We start from the raw sequence: 25,121 nt of genomic DNA on the forward strand, positions 1-25,121 counted from the left end.
GAAGTTATAAATTTATTTTAGGCAAGCTAGAACTCAAGAAAGCAACATGAAATCCAGAGAAACATACATTTTTGCTGATCTATTAACTCCCTCTCTTGTCCCTGCTTTACAGCTTAAAAGATTGATCTAGTTAGCAATTTTTATCTCAATACAATCTGCAACACCTGGAATATTGAAGCTGAAGGAAATTGGTATTTATTAATATAGAGTCAGCAATCAGGTGCACTAAAAAAATATTCTATAGGGACTGGTACAACAAACAATTTAGTAGTGATTTCTTCAAACAATTATGGCAGTGTAAATTATTCCATCCACCCACATCAAATAGCATTTCACTGGCTTTCTAGATGACTTTGGGCACGACACTTCACCATATAATAATTATCTCCTGGTAAAGTATTTTGAGATCCATGGAGGAAAAGGATTATACAAAACACCTGTGTATTATTAGGGGCTGACTGCTGGTAAAATTAAGAAAAACTGACACAAGTTTACAAAAATTAGAATTTTAAGGTATCAATCCCAGAATATGGGTTTTATAATGAAAGAGCTGAGAAATCTTTAAAAAGGGATATAAACACAAAATATGTCCAGAAAATGGCCTCAGTAAGACAAAAGTCTAAAGAGGTTTCCGTGATTTCTTAAAATTCCATGGGGAAAAGTTTTAAAGTAAACACTCCCCTGCAGCATTTGCAACCCAGGTATCAACACTAAAAGTGAAAATAATGGTTTTTTTCATTAGCTGGTCAGAAAAATGCACATAGTAAGATACGAAAAGGACAAGAATTTTTAAAATTTTCCATTTTTATAATGAAGAATTTTTAGTAACATAGGTAGGAAGCACCTCCCCAAAAAGTAAAATTTAAGTTGACAATATCTTTTTCACTACATTGGAGCAAACAGTACTGCTGTGTGTGTGTTTCACAGTATAAGTCACTACATTATACATAGACAACATGGGTTTCTACATTAGGAACACTTTCCTCTGGCGATCTGGTATCTGATCTTACTCCATGGAGACAAAATTTCTCTCGGCAGCTCTCTCCAAATGCACGCTCTGATTTCACAAATGTGACACCCACAGTCCAGGTTCTGCACAGGGGGTCTCCATCTCTGTAAGAGGCTAGCAAAACTTGACTATTTTATATTAAAAAATTTCAATGCTTTTAACACCTGATTACCGAAATAAAAGCTACATGGATATGCACGTAGGTTACAGATGTGAATAGCAATTGTATGAATGTAGACTCATTTCTTTGCATGTAGATTATACACTCACATCTCAGCTATGCTTACAAGCAAGGATGCTGATCAGCCTTGTGCGCATTAATTCCCTTGAGGCAGAGCGTGTATGCGTGGGGGAGACCAAGTCATAGGGCAACCACCTTTAAAGCGTGGCCTGAGATGCAAGAGAATGACCGACATTTTCGCATTTATTTTTAAAATTTAGATTTCCAGTAGGGATAAGACTCTCCAAGCCGTAAAAGCAACACCACCACAACACTTAAATAAGCTACCGTTTACAAGCTGACACATTGCACACCACTGGCCTTCAGCACACTACAGAGCGACTGGTCATTCCAGCAGTGACACGGGATAGAGAAACTCCTTTCTATGAAGGTCAGTCCTGTGTGCACACACTTGATGTTCCTGCTTCCCCCACTTCCCTTAATGGGGTTGGGGGACGGAAGGGGGTGCATGTTGGGTCTGTTTTCAAGTCTTGCCATTTTGTACTGAGCAAATAAGAGTGACCCTCTCCTCTTCCCCTTCAAAGGATGGTGCCTTCAATGAGAATTCAGTCTGGAAGCCCAGGTCAGGTCTCAATGCACTTGTCACTGTTTTGCTTTTTTCACTATGGTGCCAACAGCAGAGATAACTGTGGTTTTGGAGCCGCTTGCGCTGGTGGTTACTGTGACAACCGCTGGCAATGTTGCAGTGGTGGTGAGGATGGTGGGCTGAGCTATTGTTGTTACCGGGATGGCAGAGTCCCACTTACTTTTTCTCTTTTGAGCATCTGATTTGGAAAAACCAAGAGAGACTAGTATTAACATTAACAGCCACTGATCTTAACAGTTCCCTCTCCTTCTCAGCCCTCCAAGTGCCATTGCCTGAGTGGACAGCATCTCCTCCCCCCTCTATGAGGTAAGTGGAACTTGGTCAGGAAATGTTGAGCATAAACCTAACGGAACTTTGAACCCCCAAAGGCAAACTGAAGAACCTGCACTGTTTATGCCCCTGAACTCTTAGAAAACAGTGACATGAGATTCACTCTCTCCCCCCCAACACCAAAGTAGGTTTGGTTTGGATAGAAAACATGAATCTCCCCATTCCATTAGCATAGGGGTTCTCAAACTGGGGATTGGGACCCCTCGGGGGTCGTGAGGTTATTACATGGGGGTCACGAGTTGTCAGCCTCCACCCCAAACCCCGCTTTGCCTCCAGCATTTATAATGGTGTTAAACATATAAAAAAGCATTTTTAATTTATTAAGGGGGGGGTGCAATCAGAGGCTTGCTATGTGAAAGGGATCACCTGTACAAAAGTTGGAGAACCACTGCATTAGCATGAGGTATAGCACTAACTGTTAAGAGCCATTATCCAAATTACAACATCAAGTTGTTCATCTCTTTTCCCAACCCTCTCCTCAGGCTCTGGGGAAAGACCTGTTCAAGAGACACTCATCAACAAATTCCATTAACCTTGGCACAAAAAAATCCTTCCCTTCCCGAAGCTTACTGCCAAACCTTCCCACCGGGAAAACAAGCCAGCAACCCCCAATCCCAGATAACTAATACTGGTAACACTAAGGCTACCAACTCCTGGCAATCTGCCTTCTTTGGGCTCCTCTACGTTACCGCTTAGGTCAACGTAACTTGCGTTACTCAGGCACACCGCCCCCCCGAGCAACGCAAGTTACAGCAACCTAAGTACTGTCCACACTGGTGCTACGTCAGCAGGAGACACTCTCCTGCCGACACAGGTTCCACCTGTGTAGGTGGAGTAATTATGTTGACATGAGAGTGCTCTCCCGTTGACAGAGCTTGTCTTCACCAGATGTGTTACAGTGGTGCAGCTGCGCTGATGTTGCTCGGTAGCGTAGACTTGTCTTGTGTGTCAAGGGGATGGAGAAGAAAGGGAACTTCTAGGGTTTCTGGGTAGCATGAGAGGCAATTCCCACAATTGCGATGCAATTTAAGTTTATCACATGTATTTACCTCCAACGGCAGTGCTGACTGTTGTGGTTGTGGTGGATGAAGCATTTGTTGTTGTGCCCTTCTTAGTGCCAGTCACAAACTCAATCTAGAAAGGAAGAAGAGGGGAGGAAAGAAAGAACAGATGTTAATATCTAGGTCTTCTTCCCTCACTATAAAGTTATTCTTTAGATCCAGAATGTAGCAAGGTATAAAAAAAAAGAGACAATATAGGTGAGGTATTATTTTTATTGAACCAACTTCTGTAATAAAAAGTTATTACCTCAACTACTTTAGTCTCATACATCCTGGGACCAAGAATGCTACAGCACGTGAGCAAACGAAGTATAAAAACATTTATTGGGCCATTCCACTTATCATTGGTATGTTGGGGAGAGAAAAACCAAGTACTCCAAAACGTATCAGTTACAACCATTATGAAGATGTGTAAATATGAAGATTCTCCATGTGTAGACAGATCAGAAAGTTTGGTACCATCCTTAACAGACAGATCAGGACTGGTCTGTACAGATACATTCTTACAAATCATTTCTTCAATGAGAAAATGAAGATAGAAAAATAAAAGCGGTCCTAGAATGCAAGTCCCCGCACGCATGGTTTACGGAGACTGAACCACAGAAGAAAACCTAGCAACAAGAGCCACAACAGTCTGCAATTACATGCCTATAAGTCTACAGCCATGGGAAAGGAGGGGGGGATAGTCACAGGTGACTATATTGTTGTGCATAAAGCAAAACAAGAGGCAAACAAAGAGATGGCTATAAAGAAAGTTTGCTGCAAAAAATGTACTTGTTGCCAAAAAAGCATTCTACAAATCTGAAGTGAGACCTTGTTAATTAACTATTTGGATATGATTTCCGAATGCCAGCCCCTAATCCAAGTGCCTCACCATTTGGTGGGAGTGTGGGTGATGAAGTCCTCCAGAGTTATATAGTGTTTTAAATGCATTGACTCAATTTCCTAACACGCAAAGACATTTTCAGGTATCGGGGGGCTGATATGGGTCTAGATACAGTTAAAGTGGTAATAAGAGAAAACAAAAACCAGGCCTGAGTTCAGTATGATTTGCTGGGGGAATTAAGCTACATTAGGCTGCGTGACTAGAGGCATAGTGTGAAAGGCTAAGTACATAGTAGTTATTCACAGAGTATTGATGATCTTGTATTTGGAATACTGGGTGCAGTTATGCATGCTCTGATTTAAGAACATTGACAAAATTGGATGGGACTCAAGTAGCAAAGGCAATTGGGCCTGGAGAGAAACTGACCTACAAGGAAAAGGCCAAAAACCTAAATCTGTACAGTTTGGCAAAGAAATGAATAAAGGGGAAGATGTCAGAACCGTCTAAAAATACCTAATAGTCAATACAAGGGGTAGTACATGGAGGAACATGAAGCAATGTAATCAATAAAGGCTGGGAGATTGATCTCTAAATTCCATAATCCTTGATTTATTACCTTTGTGCGCTCCTTCTTGGCCTTTTCCAGTTTGTCCATTTCAATCTTCTGTGCTTTGGCTAAAAAAGGTTGATACAAGAAGTTATAAAAAGCAGGAGATTCAGCAAAGGAGTAATTCATCTCTACAACAGCTCCCATCTCCACCCTCACAATCAGTGGGCAAGGTCCCACATTCAGAAAACTACTGAATCAGCTATGAAATACAAAACTTACTATCAAAGCAACATTCCACTTATAAATTTCTTCAGTCTCTTCACTGCAACCAGAGCCTGCTTGTATCTCAGACCAACAATTTTAAGGGAGGGACTTTCCAAACTAACGGAAACTCAGGAAGTTCTAGGTCTGAACCAGGGCCGCCCAGAGGATTCAGGGGGCCTGGGGTCTTTGGCGGCCGGGGGCCCCCCGCTTTGGTGGTAATTCAGTGGTGGGGGTCCTTCTGCTCCAGAACCAGCCGCCAAAGTGTCCCAAAGACCCACAGCGGGGGCTCCCCGCTGCCAAATTGCGGCTGAAGACCCAGCACTTTGGTGGTGGGTCCCGGAGCAGAAGGACCCCCTGCCGCAGGTCTTCAGGGCACTCTGGCAGCGGGTCCCAGAGCGGAAGGGCCCCCCCTGCTGCCAAATTGCCGCCGAAGACCTGGAGAGGAAAAAGCTCTGGGGCCCCGCGAGAGTTTTCCAGGGCCCCCGGAGTGAGTGAAGGACCCTGCTCCAGGGGCCCCGAAAAACTCTAGAGGGGAGCCCCTGCGAGGCCCAGGGCAAATTGCCCCACTTGCCCCCACCTCTGGGCGGCCCTGGTCTATACAGCCAAACTGGACTAGTGCCTAACCAGAACGCAGCAGGCATGTTCTGACTTTCCAGTCATTCAAAAGGGTGTTCAGTTAAAATACGGTTGCTAAAGCTCCAGCATGATTCAATAGCACAAATAAAAGCTGTAGGAGTGATCAGAAGGAACGTAAAGATATCCTTAAGATTACCTAGCGCCTCATAGTAGGAGTCCTCAGACCACCCATGAGGGTCAAACATGTCCTGAAAGAGAAAAGGTTTAACATTATTTCAGGAACTTGTTTGAACAGTAAGATATACAAAACACTTCAACATTTCACTCAGCATCAAACACGTACTTCTATTAAAGTACCACAAGGAAGAGAAGGAAATATTCACTACAGCTCTAAAAGCCCCTCTCCTGTATCCCAATCAGACATAAAAGGTTCATATGCATTGTAGTTACATTGGTCCTAGAATATCAGAGACACAAGATGGGTGAGGTAATATCTTTTATTGGACCAACAGAAGTTAGGCCAATAAAAGATATTACATAAGCTAAGAATCAATGAATCTCTTATGCAGATGTCATAAAACTGTGGGGCACGCCCCCCACGGGGACACGGAGGAACATTCAGCAGGGTGCAGCAGGCGCAAGCCAGCCCCTACAGGGGGTGGTGAGGGAGCACCACCCAGTCCCACCCTAACCCCATCCCAGCTCTGCACCTGGCCCAGAGCCCGGCTGCTGTTCCCTACGACGGCCCAGCAGTGGCTTTGCTCCTGGCCCTACTCCTGCCCCCAGCCTTGGCCCCTAGCTGCAACTCCATTCCTGGCCTGGGGCCGAGAGCAAAGCTGCACCAGGCTGCGGGTCCAGCTGCCGCCCTCCACCAAAGCCTGGCTGTGGCTCCTCCGTGCCTCCTCCCCCTCCCCCCAGTCTTGGCCCCCTTACCCCATCCGTGTGACATCCCCCGCCCAGCCCAAGCCTTAGCCCTGCTCCCAGCCTTGGAGTGAGATAAGTCAGGTTGTGCTCTTCTAAAGACCATTATTTTTCAGGTGTGAACAGTCAAATATTTTACAAGATGTTGAGGCTGAAGGGATTAACATGAATGGACACCCAACTCCCAGGTGCCTAACTGTCTTTGGCTCCTTTTACAGTCTTAGCCTGAAGCTAGATATGTTCCTGGTACCATTTTCCATTTGACAATTCAACAATGATTTGTACCAGTTATGCCATTTCAGTGAGTGACAGATGCACTAAATATTTCTCATTGCAAGTAGACACTTGTTTCCCAAATTTGTGCTTCCTGAAAGACTGACAGGCCAAAGCAGAATTTTACCTGCACCACTACAAACCCCCAAATTAGCTGTCCCCAGGCACATAATTCAAAGTGTATATCGCAAAGCTATAGCTACTGGAGTTCACTGTTATACAGAGCACATTTTACTTCAATGCAACTAGAAATCAAACTGCAAACAAATCTCTAGCTGACTATTTCCATCAGCCCTGAAGTACGAAGCCCTAAATGTCCTGGCTGAGGAAGAGGACAGAACTGATGAGAGCTTCATGTACCCACCCCATCTCCCAGGAAGTCTCTTTCTTCTTACCTTGGGATAATTCGTACCAAGTTCGTCGATTGCACAAAACTGGATCAGCTTTTCATAGATGCTGAGACAGAAGAACAATTAGTTTATTTCTAGCTTTTCCCTGCCTTTCTTCAAGTTTAAGCTCATGGGGTTTGTTGGTACAAAGAGGCTGGTGCTCCTTTTCAATGGCCCAGGTGCAGAATCAGAGTGCAAAGAGTAACACTCTGAAGACCCATAAACACCACCACAATATGCAAAACATGCCAAAAACTCTGATTATTCCTCCCCCCAACTAGAGATTCATCTCTAACTCCCAACCCAAAACATACCATCCATGGAATCCTACCTAAAGCCCTACACACTTGATTTTAAAATTTGTGTTTTAGTTGTGGTTACATGGATTTCCAAAAAGAGTCTCATGCTCACCATTTGAGACGTTTTTCTAGATCCTCTTGCTGATTTCATGAGCAGTAACAGTGTCTATTGCTCGACATCCCCAATTTCTGAAAGGACTCTAATGGCAGGGACGACGAGTCTTGGAATTAGCTTTCATGTGGAGTTGTAACCCCAAAGGAAAAACTCACCTGGGATTACGAAATTCCTTCTTCCTCTGAATGATGTAGTTCATATCCATGCCCTCTTTCATCTTCCTATCGTACAACTTTTGAATCTTATCCTAGATAAAAAGGAAACAATGTAAGAGCCAACACCAAGTAGTAACACACAGATTGTGCTTATTGAATATCTCCTAACATGGTTGTCTTATTTCTGCATAGTTAAACCCAAAATGGCCCTCTCCCACATTAGAACAATAATTTTTTCAGAGGCAGGAAGACTGAAGCAGGCACATCATCTGGGCTAATCTGCAGTGACATTGATTTGATTTGTGAGTCTGAGAAGAATCAAACATCACTCTCCCCTCCCTGCATAATCCACTATACAGTGTGGGCTATCAAGCTCTTAAAGGCGCAAGGGCTCCCTGCAGCAGCAATGGTAGCAAGAGTTAAACAAAACAAAGCAAAGCAAATTAAAACCCCATCCTGCTTGTTTCAGCTCCCAAGGGAAAGAGATGGATTAGTTCAGTGGTTTTTAAACTGTGGTCCGTGGACACCAAGAGGTCCACAGACCTCCATTTAAGGTCTGGCATCTCCATTTGAAATTTTTTAAGGGGTCTGCAAATGGAAAAGGTTGAAGACCACTGGATTAGTTCCATGAAAAAGGTTTGTTTCAGACTGTTTACATTATGTTCAACATGCCAGCAACACACTTGGAAAGAGGGGGAAACAAGGGAAGAGTCTCTCTTTAAGGGGGTGGGGGGAAGAGGGATGTTCTTCAGAGGAAAACAATCACCTACCCCCGCAGTCTTAACACTTTCAATTGAGTGTAAAAAAACAAAACACACCCCCAAAAATCAAAGCATTTGCCACCACACTATGAAGTGGGGTGGGGAAGCAAAGAGATGACATGTATCTAGGTGGATGATCTTGAGAAGTACAAAGCTTGATGAAAAGCTTTTAAAGCAGCCAGTGGCTTGACATGGGCAGGGCATTAGTGATGCAATTAATGGATTAAGTTCTGTCCAACAAACAGTTCAGACCCTTAAATAGGACTTGAATGGTCCCTTATGATTATGCCCAACGCTGGAGATGATTCAAGGAACATCCCACCTCCTATGCTAACAGTGTAGCATTAAAGCCACTATCCCGGCCTGAAAGAGACTGGGGCGGGGGCAGAGCCAGGTTTCCAATTGGGCACGTGCCTAGGGGTGCTGGCATTCTAGGCATGCCTTCCCTCTCTAAAAAACTGCGCGCACTATGAAGAGAGAACTGGAGAGAACTGACACTGGGCTACCCAAGAAAAGGACGCGGCTCACTGCCAGATCTGGGAAGCATAAGGGACGGGGAGCAGAGTTTTGCTGGAAAACTAACTTAGGGTATGGCTACACTTGAAACAGCGCTTTGAAGTGTGAGTGTGGTCGGAGCGCCAGCGCTGGGAGAGAGCTCTCCCAGCGCTGCACGTAAACCACATCCCTTACAGGTGTAGCTTGCCGCGCTCCCAGCACTGCGGCACTGATTACACTGAGGCTTTACAGCGCTGTATCTTGCAGTGCTCGGGGAGGGGGGGGGGGTTGACACCCCAGCGTGAAAGTTGCAGCGCTGTAAAGTGCCAGTGTAGCCAAGGCCTTAGGTGCTCTGTGCGAACAATGTTATCTGCAGGCACTGCTGATGCTGTCCGCTGTCAGTGCCGTGCTCTTGGTAACTACCCACTTGTGAATGTCTTTGGGCATACGGGACTGGTTAGGTGAAAGTGACATCTCCTTGGAGGTCCTGCAGCTGCACAATGCAGGGAGTATTCCAGTGAAACTTGAACTGCTGGGAAAGGCAACTTAAACAGATTCAGAAGGTGCGAAATACTGGATAATTACCTTTCAAAAGGAAGGCCGTAAAGAAAACTGCATCTGTTTTGCTCAGCAGCGCAGCATAAAAGTTCGAAACGCACTCCCTACTCCAGTGATTTCAGGCAGAGTGTCTGACATGGAGCACAGAAAGCAGAAGAGGGAAGATGCACTTTCAACCCTGAATAACCTGGGAAATGTAGTTATTGGGTAGGTTTTAAACTACAATCGGTATTTGATTCTTGCATGAAAGGAAGTCGTCCTGCTGCTAAGCAAGGTAGTTTGTGACACTAGCACTATGGAAAAAAACTTACTTATAAAGTTAGACTATTTTACAGGAAGTGAAATTCCAGAGACTTTACAATAGAAAATTAAGATCTTGTGGCTGAAACCCAAAATTTGGAGGCAGGAGATGCAGATTCATATTCCCTGCTCTGCCATTGACCTCTCATGTGACCTTGGGCAAGTCTCTCAACCTCTCAGGTCTCAGTTTCCCTTTGTGTAAAATGGGAAAACTGTGTCCCCAACTCAAGGAGGCTCCTTCTAGCCCTGCATTTCTGTGATTTTATGTGTAGTAAATTTCACTACAGTTTACACAAAGTAGCAAGATCCTTGGATGAAAGGTCAAGTATCATCATCATCATCAGGTATAAAATTGCTATTTCCTCAATTAAAGTTAATATTTTAGGCTAAGTCACACAACCCTATTAACATGTACAAAGGAGGCACCACAAGTTGAGAGAACAGTTGCAACAATCACTGAAAATTCAGCCTCTAAATCTGAAGCGTCGATAGCACCACCAAGATGGAGTCCTCATATTTAGAATATGGAACGTCCACAAAGTAAAGAACTAGTGGGTCACCTTGAAACTAGGAAAGAATTTCCTCTTTGCATAGAGCTTTTCAAGATACAGCATGTTAGAAAGATAAACTGATCAAGGGAAGGTAGAGATACCAATGGAATAAAGGACAGTTTTATTTCCAAATCTCCAAAGTATGTCAGGCCCCCCTACAGAACTGAAAAATATTTTAGTTGTGCAATTTGCAAAAGGCAGTTTGCTCTGCTTGCAAAACTGGAGCGAGTCTCCATTCTTTAAGGTGGTTTGGAGTAGACATATTCCACACAGGGTGGAGACAGCTGAGAAAGGAAATGGATCAGTCTTAATTTATCAGATCTTTGCACCAGTTTACTGCATTCCTCAGACCTATGCACTCTTACTCATTCACTGATGTCACACCATTAAAATCTCTTGCAGTACAAAAGAGAACTAATAATGGGCGTGTCAGGAACACCACACAAAGAGGATGCATTCTGTACTGTGATTCAAAACGACTTACTAACCATTACAGGGTTGTAACTCACCTTTTGGGCGTCTCCACACAATAGTTCTTCACCACTGTGCCATCTTAAATTGTCCACCACTATTAAACCTACTAGTGGTTGGCAGGAAACAGTAGCCCCACACAGCCTTCATTTACCTTCCCCAATCTATGGCATGCAAGAATGGGGACCACTATTAAGTAATATTTGAGGTCTTTTTCCACTTGTTTCAGAGAATAACAGTTTTGATACGCAAAGGGGCTGCTACACCTTTCTATGGACAGCTCTCCCAGATACACATATGAGTAGAGGCTTGGAAAGATGAGATTTATCAGTAAATGGTGATAAACAGATTTCACCATACACACAAACAGATGAAAAATATACTTCCAATGACAATCAACAATTTACAAATAGGCAAAGAAAGAAAAATGCTGCTTGCTTGAGAACTTCAGAGTTTGATTTAAGGCTATTTAATTTGTATATTCTGACGTGATGTTGATAATTTGGGCTCTAATGGTTATAAAGCTTTAACTTTTTGTATCTCAAAGTCTATTGTAATTAAATACTGTCTGACCCCACCTCCAATTTCCCACAACTGTGAAACTTTAAAAATAGAATAAACGCTTAAAAATGTCAAAGTTTATCAGTCAAAATTATATTTAAAAAAAATCAAATTCTGCTGTGCCTACATATGCAATAAACCCACTATCAGTAGTGAATTCTGTTCCTTTGGCATGGAGTTAAGTTGATGACAGCACCTTACCTACTAATACAATAAAAGATTGCATTAGCATCAGATGCAAACACAAGCCACTCTTCATCACAAGGTAGCATTAGCAGCAATTATACAATTGCATGCATTTTCCTGTCTCCCCACTAAATCCAGCTTCATAGCTGCCTCATAAAGGAAAACAAGCTGGGTGAGGAAATAGCTTTTTATTGGACCAACTTCTGTGTGGCTCGGACTCTCTCACCAACACAGCTCTTCTTCAGACCTGTGAAAGGTACCACAGCGTCACAGCAAAAACACAGGAGGGTCCCAGAGCCTGGGTTCCAGCTCAAGCCCAGATGTCTACACTGCAATTAAACAGCCCTGTAGCCTGAGCCCATGTCAGCTGACACAAGTCATTAGTGGGTGTTTCAACTGCAGTGTACACATACCCTTAGAGTTAAAGAACCCTGTGGAAATATATTACAGTTCGATGGGAGAGCTCTTACTAAGTCTGGAACCCAACCAAAAATGGTAGTTTATTGATTTAGAACAGAACCCACCACTTCTGAATTTCAGCGCAGTACTGGCCAAGACAAGATCTGAGTTGCGGTACGCGTTCCCACACTATCCATTTATTATTCCTGAGTAGTTCTGGAAGCAGGGCAAGAGTTACTTAGGGTATGGCTACACTTGAAATTTCAAAGCGCTGCCGAAGTGTGAGTGTGGTCGGAGCGCCAGCGCTGGGAGAGAGCTCTCCCAGCGCTGCACGTAAACCACATCCCTTACGGGTGTAGCTTGCAGCGCTGGGAGCCGCGCTTCCAGCGCTGCAGCACTGATTACATTGAGGCTTTACAGCGCTGTATCTTGCAGCGCTCAGGGGGGTGTTATTTCATACCCCTGAACGCGAAAGTTGCAGTGCTGTAAAGTGCCAGTGTAGCCAAGCCCTTAGAGATTTTTTTGTTTACATAGTACATTTCTCTAGCTAGTTAGAAAAGGGGAGTTAATTCCGTTTCTTTGAAAAGGCTTAAAAGCAGCTAAGGTGATGAATGCAGTTCTTTTCTATTCAATGAATGTGTTATTTTGCCCAGTGTTGGGTGAAAGACCTTGCTGCAGTGCTCACACTGAAGTGCGGTAAGCGTGTGGGGGAACCTTTACACTGCATTTGACTTGCATAAGATTGAGAAAAAAAATCTCTCAGATGGTTTTGATTCTGTGGGAATCTCTTTTGCTGCATTTTACCAGCTCTTAGGATGTTTGGTCAACTGGTTAACTGAAATTTCAGACAAATCCAGAGAGACGGAAAACTGGAAGAGGGTTTGTACCTACCTGTAAGTGGTTTGAACACCTGCCTGGGGGTTCTGGAGGGATTTTGATCTCATCTGGAGACATATTTCTTACTCGCTCTGAGAAGGAAGCTGCAATGAAAGATCAGGACATGAGATCTGGCACCACTGCAAGCAGTTTTAAGCCGACACAAGTCATGAAAACTCATTTTACACCCTAACTGGCACTATTCTGTCATTTTGAGGATTCAGGATTGGCAAAATGGGGAGAAAGCTGCAAATCAGCACCCAAGGAAATTTGGCAATTTTGTGCAAGCAGCTCAAGACTAGGAGTTTTGCAGAATGAAGGCTGAAGAGCATTGTCAGAAATGTGCATAGGAAGCTCATGGGCAGTGCTTAATCCTTCACTTTCATGAACACAAGAATTCATTTAGTTGCATTGTGAAAGGCAGGTGATCTTCCAACTTTACTTACTGCCCCTTCTATTCCAACGTGGCTAGCAGTTTGCTTTTTTTTTTTGGGGGGGGGGGGGGAGGTAAATCAGACAGAAATGGCTCTGCAAGTACAGGAACAAAAGCTGTTCAAAAGGCATTATTCTATCCCAGCACCATATACTATCCTATTCACTGTGCTTCACTTCTGCACCAAACTGTGCACACCAATTATTTTGCAATCTTGCTCTGAAAGATTCAGATAACGCGCTGTCCGTATCCAGTCTTCCCCTGCCCTTCAGAATATAGTCCCACAAAGTGTCATACTGTGAAAGTGAAGAACCAAAAGGAAAAAAAACCCTAAACTAGTCCAGATTATGGTTTTGGAATAGATCAAATTTGGACTCTGCTTATTTCAGGACAGCATGTTTACATCGAAATGATGCAGGCTGAAAACAGGCACACATCTCCAACAGTTGCCAGGAGTTACCACTCACAGCTTCCATCTTCAGCTTAAAGTTAACATTTTCTTAACAGATGCTTTGATTTCTACTTATGGGGTCAGATTATTACTATAAAGAGCAAATCATTCAGTGAGACGGATGACAGAGCAGTACAGGTTTGACACGTTGTTCCACAGCTAATTTTAATGCTGGTGACCATCAGTGTGGTATATCTGTGCGCTTTACACATTTGAAAGCTCAGGAAGGCAGAACACCAGGCTCCCATGTGAGCTGCAGCTCTACCTCTCAGCTAGGAAACCAGGATTGAATCAGTTGGGAATACCTGGACAAAGAGGCATCTCATAGCAGATGTGGACAGGTTTGCACTTTATCTTGTTTCCACAGGGAACAGATTCCAGAGTCATGGACTGCCTAATGAAAGCACTTTCCGCCAGGACCCACAAGTTATGTCACCCTTGAGACATTTACATTTGTGATTCCACAGCTACAAGAAAGAGTTGATTTAACTGCAGCTCCAGAATGTCCAAGTTAAACCCTCTTTGATCAAAGCTCAGAAGGGCCCCCCAAAAGGACAGACGGTATAGAATCTACATCAGAAGACAAGATGGCATGGTAACACATAGCTAAGTCTGGCAGATAATAAGCATTACACTTCAATGTTAACAGCTTTTTTTCTTTTATATGAATGTAAAGCAACAAGAACAGCAGCAGAGGATGCAGATCTGGCAGGCGACCACTCGTTCTGCTTGATCAGGATGTTATTGAGAGTTAAATTCTTCAGCAATTGCAAGTAAACAAAAAAGAGTGTCCTTTGGCATTTACAAAGAGCACACACGCCTCTGTGGGGAAGGGAAAGCTTGCCAAAGTCCCTACAGAAAAGCAGTCACTTTGGGACTCCTGGACAACAAGGCTACATTTGTTATAGGTTACAGTGGCTGATGGCATGGGGGATGTTTCTAATTTAAATTAGCATTTCAGAAGTACGGGAAGATACGAGTGAGTGCACAGAAATGTTAAGTGACAAAAGGGAGACAACATACTCCAGAAAAGGTAAAACAAATTATTGGGATCATAAACGCATTCACATTATTAGCTGAAAGATTGATTACAAGAGCAAGGAGGTTACCCAACTCAACCCAGACTACATAGTGCAAAGGAGCCAAATTAAATCCAGGTACAGCCCTTCCAAATTCAAGATCCATGTCTTTCACGGCTCCTCTGCAGATGGTTAGAGGATCCATTAAGTGAAATACAAGGATATTCGGAAGTAAGAAATAGTACTTTCACAGAAAGGGAGTTTTTGACCAAAAGTCAGCCAGGATTTGAATGCAGGAACCCTATACTAACCCAGCATATCATTCAAATTAGCCTGTAAAAGGAGATGGGTGATAATCAGTTAAGAAAACTTTTCTGGATAGGGATAAGGGGGAAAGAACATGCTGGGCTCATGTTGGGAAAAAGAGGCATATACTGAACCATGCTATTTCAGCTTTTACCTCCCTCATTTGCTGGTCTGTGTTTGAGGCATATGGAAGTGCTCAGTTATTGGCCCTACTCTGATGTGCAGTCCAACCTCTCCTTGGTGTATGGCTATGTCTCCACTGAACAGTTAACCTCCTACCATCCACATAGAAAAACCTAACTGGGTTTGGAGGGGCTTTAAGCCGTACTATGTTACCCAGCTGGGGATATGGGCATAGGTGCTTTAACCCCATGCTACTTTACCCATGCCCCCAACTGGGTGAGAGCCCAGGCTGCACTTTAATCTAACTGAAATCTGCCCACTTTGCAGCGAGGACAGGCAAAAACTGCACAAACACTCAACTGCAAAAAGTCCTCCAATTCCCTTCCCACACTTCCCGCTCAAAAGAACAAACTCTCATACAATTGACACAAATGACTGGGAATGCATCCTAGAGCAACCCAGCACAAAGAACCATGGGATATGCCCCAGACACACAGGCAAGTGCACAAACAATGAAGACATGGTAATTCAGGTAGGACTTTGCAGTGGGGATGCTCACACCTGGTCTAGGCTAACCCAGATGCTCAGACCTGGGAGCCAGTCACCTGGGGTTAGAGCTGAGTGACTAATTTCCACTAAACTGAAAAATCCTCTCATGCCAGAAGGTCAGACACAGGACTGAATATTGTATCCGGAGAAAAATCTTTGGAGGAAGGGGTGTCCGGGCTGTTTGGTTTTGTTTTCCCAAAGATGTGCCTTACTATGAATGGAGAAGAGGTTTCAGTTATTTATCCTAGTCTACATTAAGGGCTAGGTATGGCAAAGAGGAGTCTACATTTATACTTTTGAGGTACTACAACCTTCTCTCTCTCAGTGCATACCAAGATTACCTTAAGATTCCAGAGCCCGCTTTTCCATTAATTTTTTTCCTACTTGGTAGATGGATTATAATTCAGTAGAATCCTGGGAACTCCAGCATACTGAGAAATCAGCCACACCTGCTCATTTAACAAGTCTTATTTGTTCACTACTTGTAGTGCCTTTAGGTAAACAATGCAGAGAGCTTTTAAGTGGCAATTTAAGAGGTCTGCTCTCTACATCTCTTTCCATGTATGCAGGTGTGAATGTATTCAATCAGGGGTGGCCAAACCACATGGGGCTCTTTCACAGTTAAAGTTCAGCATGAGAAGACACCTCCCCCGCATTCCCCACCTACCCGATTTGGGGGGAGGGAAGCTTGGAACCTCTGCCCTGCAGCAGGGTGGTAGGATAGGGGCTTCTGCCCAACGTGGGGGGGCCCCCTCAGGGCTTCAAGCAGGAGTGGAGCACCCGTAGGTGCCTTTCACGAGGCAGAGGCCGCGAATCCTGGCAGGCGTGCCCCAGATCTTGAACTTCTGAAGATTGTTGTATGCAGCTCAGAGGGTCAGTAAGTTTGGCCATCTCTGTACTAGATAGCGATGCCATGGTGTGTCCTCACAGGATATGTCCAGTTGCTCTGTGCATCTTGTTATTTCTGCAAGATCAAAGCTTTGCTTTTTATGCCAATCAGAGGTAGCGACAGTGGGTGTGGCTTCTGATTGATCCTGCAATCCACTTGCTTCTGGCCTAAAGGATCTTAGGAAGTCAGGTGGCTGGCATGCGTCACCATTTCAGGAACACCCAAGTTCTGGCTTGTAATAAGTAACTACTCATACCTGGCAGCTATAGATCTGATTGGGATGAGAAAACTTGCAAAGGACAGGGCGTAAGCCAGACTTGCATGAATCAGCTGGTGGTTGAAACAAGGAGTCCAGAGGCACCTTAAAGATTAATAGATTTATTTGGGCATAAGCTTTCATGGGTAAAAAACCCACTTCTTCAGATGCATGGAGTGAAAATTACAGATGCAGGCACTGTATTACTGACACATGAAGAGAAGGGAGTTACCCCTGATTGAAGTATATTTGGGAGCATGTCTCAAGGATATCGCTAGATCAGCAAGCGAAGGCATCCTCTTCCAAAGAGTGCAAAGATGGCCAGTTAGCTAGGCATGTGGGTTTGCTTTCATCAACTGACAGTGTAGTTTAAGAATTCAACTGCATATAAGCTGGAGAGGCATCAGTTGGAAGCAACTGAGGAGAAGAAGGACCTTGGAGCACTGGTTGATCACAGGATGACTACGGCCTTGGCTACACTGGCGCTTTACAGCGCTGCAACTTTCTCGCTCAGGAGTGTGAAAAAACACCCCCCTGAGCGCAGCAGGTTACAGCGCTGTAAAGCGCCAGTGTAAACAGGCTCCCAGCGCTGTAAGCTAATCCCCTCAGGGAGGTGGAGTATCTGCAGCGCTGGGAGAGCTCTCTCTCAGTGCTGGCACCGCAACCACACTTGCACTTCAAAGCACTGCCACGGGAGCGCTTTGGAGTTTCGAGCGTAGCCAAGCCCTATGAGCCGCCAATGTGATATTGTGAAAAAGGCTAATGCGGTCTTGGGATGCATCAGGTGAGGTATTTCCAGTGGAGATAAGGAGGTGTTAGTACCATTCTACAAGCCCAAATGGAGCATGGTCTGCATTCTCTTCCATCCAAAACAAATTTGCTTCCTGTTACATTACCGGAAGTGTGGGTTTCCACAATTTCCTGGCAGCAAAAAGTAGAATCCCAGAGAAGAATATGAGGCATTAACATGCCACTGAGTCATCCATCTTTGAAAGACCACTGTTAATTAACTACTCTTTGTGGGCTGGAGAATGCAGAGGAAGACCAGCATATATTGGCCATATTTTCTAATATTTATATATTTTAATTTTGTTAAAATATCCAGAGCACTAGATGCTTCCTTTTGTATGGGCTGAAAGGAAATTCTCTCTTTGCACAGCTTTATTCGCAGCTAAAGAATTGATATATTGCTGCTCATGGCTACTGCAACAGTATGTATTTCAGAAGGGCTATATGGAGCAACAGCAAATGGAGATGCAGCAATCAGCATTACAACTGCTCCCATTTTTCATGCAGCTAGCAGTTCTTCTGAGTGGCAAAGTGCTCTAACGAACAATCCCTTTAGAAGAACAAAGTGTGGAACTTCATGTATATTGTACTCCCCATGCTCTTTCCCTTTAATGTCTGGCACAGTTATTGCTAGAAAAAGAACTGGTATTTCAAACTTTAGGGGGAAAGATAAACTGAATAGTTATGAAACAGCTTCTATGGAAGATTTTCAACATACTGGTCCTGCAGATAGACTTTAGATGCTCCTTTTGAGCTGAAAGGATTTGGGATGTTTGATCCAGCCTCCAACTGTAAACCTTCAAGGGGCACTTTGCTGCAATACTAAAAAACACTCTTCCACTGCAGAGACTATCGTAGTACTTCTTTATCAGGCTGACAAAAGGTTCAGTCTGATTGAAGATACTTACACAGAATCCTGCATGGCACATATTAACCCTAGGTAACCCAACACCACAGTTTAGCTGTAGGCAGCTTGCCCTTTGCATGCTTCTGTTGGGAAAGGAAGTTAATGCAGATCTCATATTTCATCTCTTAACATGTCTGCAACCCACCTTAACCATGAACAAGTTGAGACACCAAGGACTCCATTGGGTGCTACATACCCAGGTTTCAAACCCAGGCTTTTCACAGCGTGTCATCCAAACTCTGGGCTCAACAAGGGTGTCAGCCTTGACAGAGGTTACTCTCTCAACATGAAATGAGTATTAGGGCCAAAGCAGACGTTGGATGAAGGGGTGTCAGAGTACTTCAATTTAACGCTTAGACTATGTCTGTCTACACTACGGCTTATGTGGGCAAAACCTGTCATTCAAGGGTGTGAATAAACCGTCTCCCTGAACGACTTAAGTTACACCTACGTAAGCGCCGGTGTGGACTGCGCTATGTCAGCGGGAGACACTCTCCTGCTGACACAGTTTATGCTGCTTGCGGGGTACATATAGATGTGGACTCTCTCAGGCTAGGTCTACCCTACAGACCTTACAGCGGCATATGTGTAAGGTCTCCTGTGTAGCCACTCTATGCCGACAGGAGAAACCTCTCCCATTGGCCTAATTAAACCACCCCAATGAGCAGCAGTAGCTATGTCAGTGGGAGAGTCAGTTTATGTCAGTTTTTTCACATCCCTGACTGACAAAAGTGTTAGTGTAGACATAGGCCTTGTCTACACTACCAAGTTTTGTCGACCACTCAGTGAATATGTACAATACACAACCAACCCGACGAGAGACATGTCTTTTTCCTCTAAATTTTTGTCGACGAAGTGCCAGTGTAAACACCATGCTTGATTTCACTGCTTTAATTGTCCTCCAGGAGGTGTCCCACAATGCCCATCGTGACTGCTCAGGTCAGCAGTTTGAACTCCACTGCCCTAAGCAACCATCCGCCCCTCCCTCTAGAAGCCCTGGGAATTTTTGAAATTTCATTTCCTGCTGGCTTGGCATGGAGAGGTCTCTTCGTATCTTCTCAGGTGCCCATGGTGGGTTATTGCACCAAAAGCTCTCCTGCTTTGACAGCTGCTGAGCTGTAGGATCTGATCAGCACATGGGGAGAGGAGGCTGTGCAGTCCCAGTTGCACTTGTGCCTGTAGGCATCCCAATTCCTACGGCTCATTTCTCAAGGCTTTTGTGAAAAGGGCTATGACTGGGACACGCTGCAGTGCGGCGTGAAGATGAAGGATCTGAGGCATGAGTATCATAAGACAAGGGATGCAAACCATCGCTCCAGTGCTTCACCTAAGACATGCCGGTTTTATAAGGAGCTAGATGCTATCCTCGGTGGTGATCCCACCTCCATTGCCAAAAGTCCTGTGGATACTTCAGAGGGCACAGAGATAGCGGAAAGAGGCACTAACCTGGAGGACAAAGTTAGTGATGAAGAGGTGGAGTTAGATGACTATGTGCAGCTCCCGATGGGGCAGGCAGCCAGGAACTGTTCTCCATTCTAGAGGTGTCTAGAGAGTCTCAGCAGTTGCTCTCTAGTGAGCAAGAAGCAGGAGAGGAGATGCCTGGTAAGTGGCTATGGTTTGTGTAGTGCAGAGGTGGGCTCAGGGTAGAGTAATGTGGAAGGCTAGCTGTGTTTCTGTGATATGCACATTTCCCTGGGTAGCTAATCAGTACGAGGGAACAGGGTGTTGATGCATGCAGAGATCTCACAGGAATCCTCCAGAGAGATCTCCAGAAAACTTTCCTGGGGGTACCTGGTAATCCTCTGTCGAAGGTTCCATGGCAGAACAGCTTTGTTCCTTTCCCCCATTGTAGGAATCTTTCCTGCTCCATTCAGAAATCACTTGTGCAGGGACTAAAGCGGCACACAGGTGAACAGCATAAGGAGCAGGGCAGAAGCCACAATCATGGAGTAGATTTACCCTCTTTTCCTTGCTTACCCTTAATAAGATGTCTGCTAGAATTACCCCCGTCTGTTGAAAAGTGTGGGAATTTTAGAATTTTTTTCCCTTAGTATGCTGCATCATGACCCTTGCAAAAAAAAGTGTGTGCTCTTTTCCCCATGTGGAGTGGCCCTCCCTGCCACTCACCATGCTTTGGGTGTTCGTGGAGATGTGGTGCCTGGCTAGGGTCAGTGAGAAAGTGATTGTATTGTTGTAAAAGGTGTATTTAACTGAAATGTTTGAATACTGTGTATGACAAAAAATCCTGCTTCTGTGCATTGTTCTGTGTGCTTCGGCAGAAGTGGCCTTCAGGAACAGCCCATACGCCCTGGCCGAGCATCTCCGCCAGATAAAGTGCTTAAGATGCAGCAAAGACGACCTGTTCCGAGAGGTACTACACTGCACCAATGTAGAGAAAAGGGCATGCAAGGAGTACTGGGAAGCTGAATGGCAAGACAAAAGAAACAATCAGGAGTTTGTTAAGGATGCAACTGAGCAGATTAAAGTAACAGAGGAGCAAATGCAGATGCTTAAGTCCTTAATAATGCTGCAGACTGAGCAGATCCGTGCTCACCCTCCCCTGCAGCACTTTCAGAACTTTTTCCCCATGTCCTTCCCCACGCCCCAAACTCTGCCTGCACATTCCTTTCCATTCTCCAGAACTTCTTGTTTTCCCATTCACTCCACCCCCTCGGACAACTTTCATAATGATACCTGAACCTATATATAGCTCTGAAAGTCTGCCCTTCCCTTGTTCCTCTTTTCCCATCAAGCATCTTTGTGGGTGCTGTTTCTTGTGCAATAAAAGCAAAGTTTTCAAATGGTAAAGCATCTCTGTTTTCTACAAATTGAGATTGCAGGCACTACCAATACATGCATAGGCATTTTAATCATTTGCTTACTGGAACATAAGGCCCAAATGTCACCATTGCTTTCTAGGAAAACTACACGTAATGTAACATTGAAGCACCAATCACAGAGATATACATTACTGGTTCTCATTTTCAAAGTGTTGCCTCAAAGCCTTCCTGATTCACATTCTCCCCCTCTGGTCTCCTCTGATAGCCCTAGTATCTGGCAGCTCAAAAGTCAGCAGCCAAGAGGTCTACTTCCTCAGCACTCCATCCCTGAGCAAAACTTTCACCTTAGCTTCACAGAGATTATGCAATATATAGCATGCGGCTATGACCATGGGAATATTATGCTCATTAAGGTCTAACCTGCCATAAAGGCATCGCCAGCGCACCTTTAATCTGCCAAAGGCCCATTCAACTATCATCCGACACCTACTCAGCCGGTTGAACCACTCTTTACTGCTGTCTGGGTGTCCTGTGTGAGGTTTCAAGAGCCATGGCTGTAAGGGATACGTCAAGTTTCCCCAAGATCACTATGGGTGTTTCAACATTCCCCACTGTAATCTTCTGGCCTGTAAAGGAAGTCTCTGTTTGTAGCTTTCTGTACAGGCTGGTGTTCCTGAAGATGCGTGTATCATGCACCTTTCCGGACCACCATGCACTGATGTCAGTGAAATGCCCACAGTGAGCCACAAGCACCTGTAACACCATGGAAAAGTACCCCTTCCTATTGATGTACTCCGTTGCAAGGTGGCCTGGTGCCAAAATTGGAATGTGTGTGCCATCTATCACCCCTCCACCGTTAGGGAAATCCATTTCTACAAAGCCGTCCACTATTTCATGCACATTTCCCAGAGTCAGTCCTTCATAGCAGGATGTGATTTATTGCCTTGCACACTTGCATTAATGCAGCCCCAATGGTAGACTTCCCCACTCCAAATTGACTCGCAACTGACCAGTAGCGGTCTGGAGTCACCAACTTCCACAAAGCAACTGCCACATGCTTCTCTACTGATAGGGCAGCTCTCATTCTGGTGTCCTTGTGCCGCAATGCTGGGGCGAGTTCCGCACACAGTTTTAGGAAGGTGGCTTTCCACATCCGAAAGTTCTGTAGCTACTGCTCTTCATCCCACACTTGCATGACGATATGATCCTACTATTCAGTACTTGTTTCTCAACCCCAAAAGTGACAATCTACTTTATGCAGCTGTTCTGTGAATGCTAAAAGCAATCTAAAATTGCTCCTATCCATATCATGAAGCATGTTAGGTGCCTGCGAGTCTTCTTCGGTTAGGAACTTCATGATTAACTGAACTGCCATCCGCGATGTCCTCATGACAGTTAACAGAGCACAAGAGAGCAGTGTGGGATCCATCCTTCTCACAAAAAGATGCCATAGTGCACAGCAAAGGAGGGCTGTTGCAAAAATGCTGTGAAAGAGAGATGGAAGCCCATAGAATACTCGGACAGAATGCAATGCATCACAGGGCATTGAGCCCGGTCCCAAGATACACCACGATCTGCTCCAGCTTCCCACAACACTGTGTCGAGCTGGACTATAGGATAGGTACCCACTGTCAATGATAATGCCCCCACTGTGGACACGCCCTGCAGACAGAGGGAACGAGTGTGAACATGAGATTCCGATTTTTATTACGTCGACTTCTGAGCGTCAACATCACTTTTGTCGACAAAACTTGGTAGTGTAGAAAAGGCCATAGCCTCAGAGTGTCACAGTTATATACAAGGTGGAACAGATTGATTAGCATAAGCAGTTAACACATTTCAAGGGATCATTCAAGGTAAAATGGCTCATTAACACCCCTCCAGTCATAAAGAGGAAAGAAAGGCAGGGGAGGGAGGCAAGCAATGGGGGAGGAGAGTGTTGCTGGTTTACAGATTTTGTAATAAGCTATAAATTCAGTGTCTGTTCAGTCCATCATTTCTAGTGTCTAGCAAAGTTATGTATTTAAGCTCCCAGGCACATCTTTTGAAAGTGTTGTGCAGGTTTCCTCTGAGGATGAGGACTGATAGCTCAGATACACACTGTCAGGTCAGTGTGTAATATTCACAGCAAAGCACTCCCTCTACCACCTTGAATTCTTCAATTTACCATTTTACTAACTATCATCATCATAAGCAAACTCACTATTGTGACGGTGTAGTAACAACTGCAGGTACAAAAGTGGTCCTTTAAGCAGCAAGGGATAGTAGAATTCTGCAAAAGGTCTATTTGTCCAGGCTAATTGTCTCATAGGCAAGTAAGAGATCAGATTCTGCCCCACCATCCTGTTGCTCATGATAAAGATGGGAGAATAGATTCTGTATTTAGGTTGGTAAGTTTCCATGCCAGTTCTGCAATGTCAACTTATACTACAGGGCCTAGGGATTCCTGCTTTAGCACAATGGCTACAAACGGAACCCATATGTTACAATATATCCCTGCTTTAAATAGAAAATAAAGCTAGCAGTAGTGTTACTGAAAAAGGTCTCATCAACAATTTCCTTAAGTCTCTCCTCTTCCCCCATTATGAAGGTTCTAAAAGAGGCTACCTGGACAAAATCATTACTGGTTTTCCCAGATGAGTTTAAAATGACCTGTGTGTTTCCCCTATATTTTAGATGCACATAAAAATATTTGCACACATTTTGGGCATGGTTGTCTCCCTTCCGAAGTTCAAGCCAACAATCATTAGCAGGGTAGATGAAGTCACTGAAAATATTCCATTAAGATGAAAATGAGCACAGAGGAGAAGACTTAAAAACTGCATGAACAGAAGGGATCCAAGATGATCTTCATTAGTAGAGGGAGAGGGAGAGGGAGAGAAAAAAAAGCACAAAGAGATAGTTCGCATGTATATTTTAAAATATATAGCATTATGTGAACTTACCAACTAGCTCCTGGGGATCTCTCTTCTCCAGGTCTGAGAACTCCTGAGGGAGGAAAATACAATGTTAGCAAGATAGGTTAGGTCATGCACGAGAGTCATGGGCCTCACAAATGTATATATTAGCTCTCAGAAAACCTAAATAAAGATTAAAAGGAAGAACGGAATGTAAAATATTAAACATAAGACAATGCTTGCTCCGAGAATCAGAAATGTAGGACTAGAAGGAATCTCAAGAAGTCATCAAGTCCAGCCTCTTGTTCTGAAGCAGGATCAAGTAAACCTAGATGGTCATCCCTGATTGTGTTTGTCCAACCTGTTCTTACAAACCTCCAATCATAGGGATTCCACAACCTCCATGGGAAGCGTATTCCAGAACTTAACTAGTCTTATAATCAGAAATTTTTTCCTAATCTAAATCTCCCTTGCTGCTGAACAAGCCCATTATTCTTGTCTTGCCTTCAGTGGATATGGAGAACAATTGATCACTGTCCTCTTTAACAGCCCTTAACATATTTGAAGACTTCTCAGGTCCCCTTCTCAGTCTCTCTTTTTCAAGACTAAAGATGCCCAGTATTTTTAACCTTTCCTTATAGGTCAGTTATTCTAAAGTTTTCATCATTTTTGTTGTTCTTCTCTGGACTCTCTCCAATCTGTTCATATATTTCTTAAAAAGTGTGATATCCAGAAGTGAACAGATATTCCAGTTGAGGCCTAACCAATGCCAAGAAGAGTGGGACAATTACATTCAACACGCCTGCTAATACACCTACAAATGATATTGGTCATTTTTGCAACTGCATCACATTGTTTACTTATTCAGTATGTGATCCACTATAATCTACAGATCCTTTTCAGCAGAACTACCAACATCACGAGAGCCATCAAGTCATCAAAACCCCTTATAGGATGCTTTCTATTCTT

The 25,121-nt window shown here is 44.1% G+C and overlaps 1 protein-coding gene across 3 annotated transcripts in view; it reads right to left on the reverse strand.

Moving 5' to 3' along the window:
- Positions 1 to 785: 785 nt before the first annotated feature.
- Positions 786 to 25,121, reverse strand: part of SAP30BP (SAP30 binding protein) — a 59,518-nt gene continuing 35,182 nt past the window's right edge. For all 3 annotated transcript variants that reach the window (XM_050920616.1, XM_050920617.1, XM_050920615.1), the window contains 8 exons: positions 24,201 to 24,243; positions 12,769 to 12,857; positions 7,596 to 7,687; positions 7,033 to 7,093; positions 5,640 to 5,691; positions 4,670 to 4,728; positions 3,216 to 3,300; positions 786 to 2,014 (listed from right to left, as the gene is read on the reverse strand). In XM_050920616.1, the coding sequence (XP_050776573.1) occupies positions 1,833 to 2,014; positions 3,216 to 3,300; positions 4,670 to 4,728; positions 5,640 to 5,691; positions 7,033 to 7,093; positions 7,596 to 7,687; positions 12,769 to 12,857; positions 24,201 to 24,243 (663 nt within the window). In that variant the 3' untranslated portion in view covers positions 786 to 1,832. The remainder of the gene's footprint in view (positions 2,015 to 3,215; positions 3,301 to 4,669; positions 4,729 to 5,639; positions 5,692 to 7,032; positions 7,094 to 7,595; positions 7,688 to 12,768; positions 12,858 to 24,200; positions 24,244 to 25,121) is intronic.

The sequence above is a fragment of the Gopherus flavomarginatus genome, chromosome 12, assembly GCF_025201925.1.
Source record: "Gopherus flavomarginatus isolate rGopFla2 chromosome 12, rGopFla2.mat.asm, whole genome shotgun sequence".
In the NCBI taxonomy this organism is placed as follows: domain Eukaryota; kingdom Metazoa; phylum Chordata; order Testudines; family Testudinidae; genus Gopherus; species Gopherus flavomarginatus.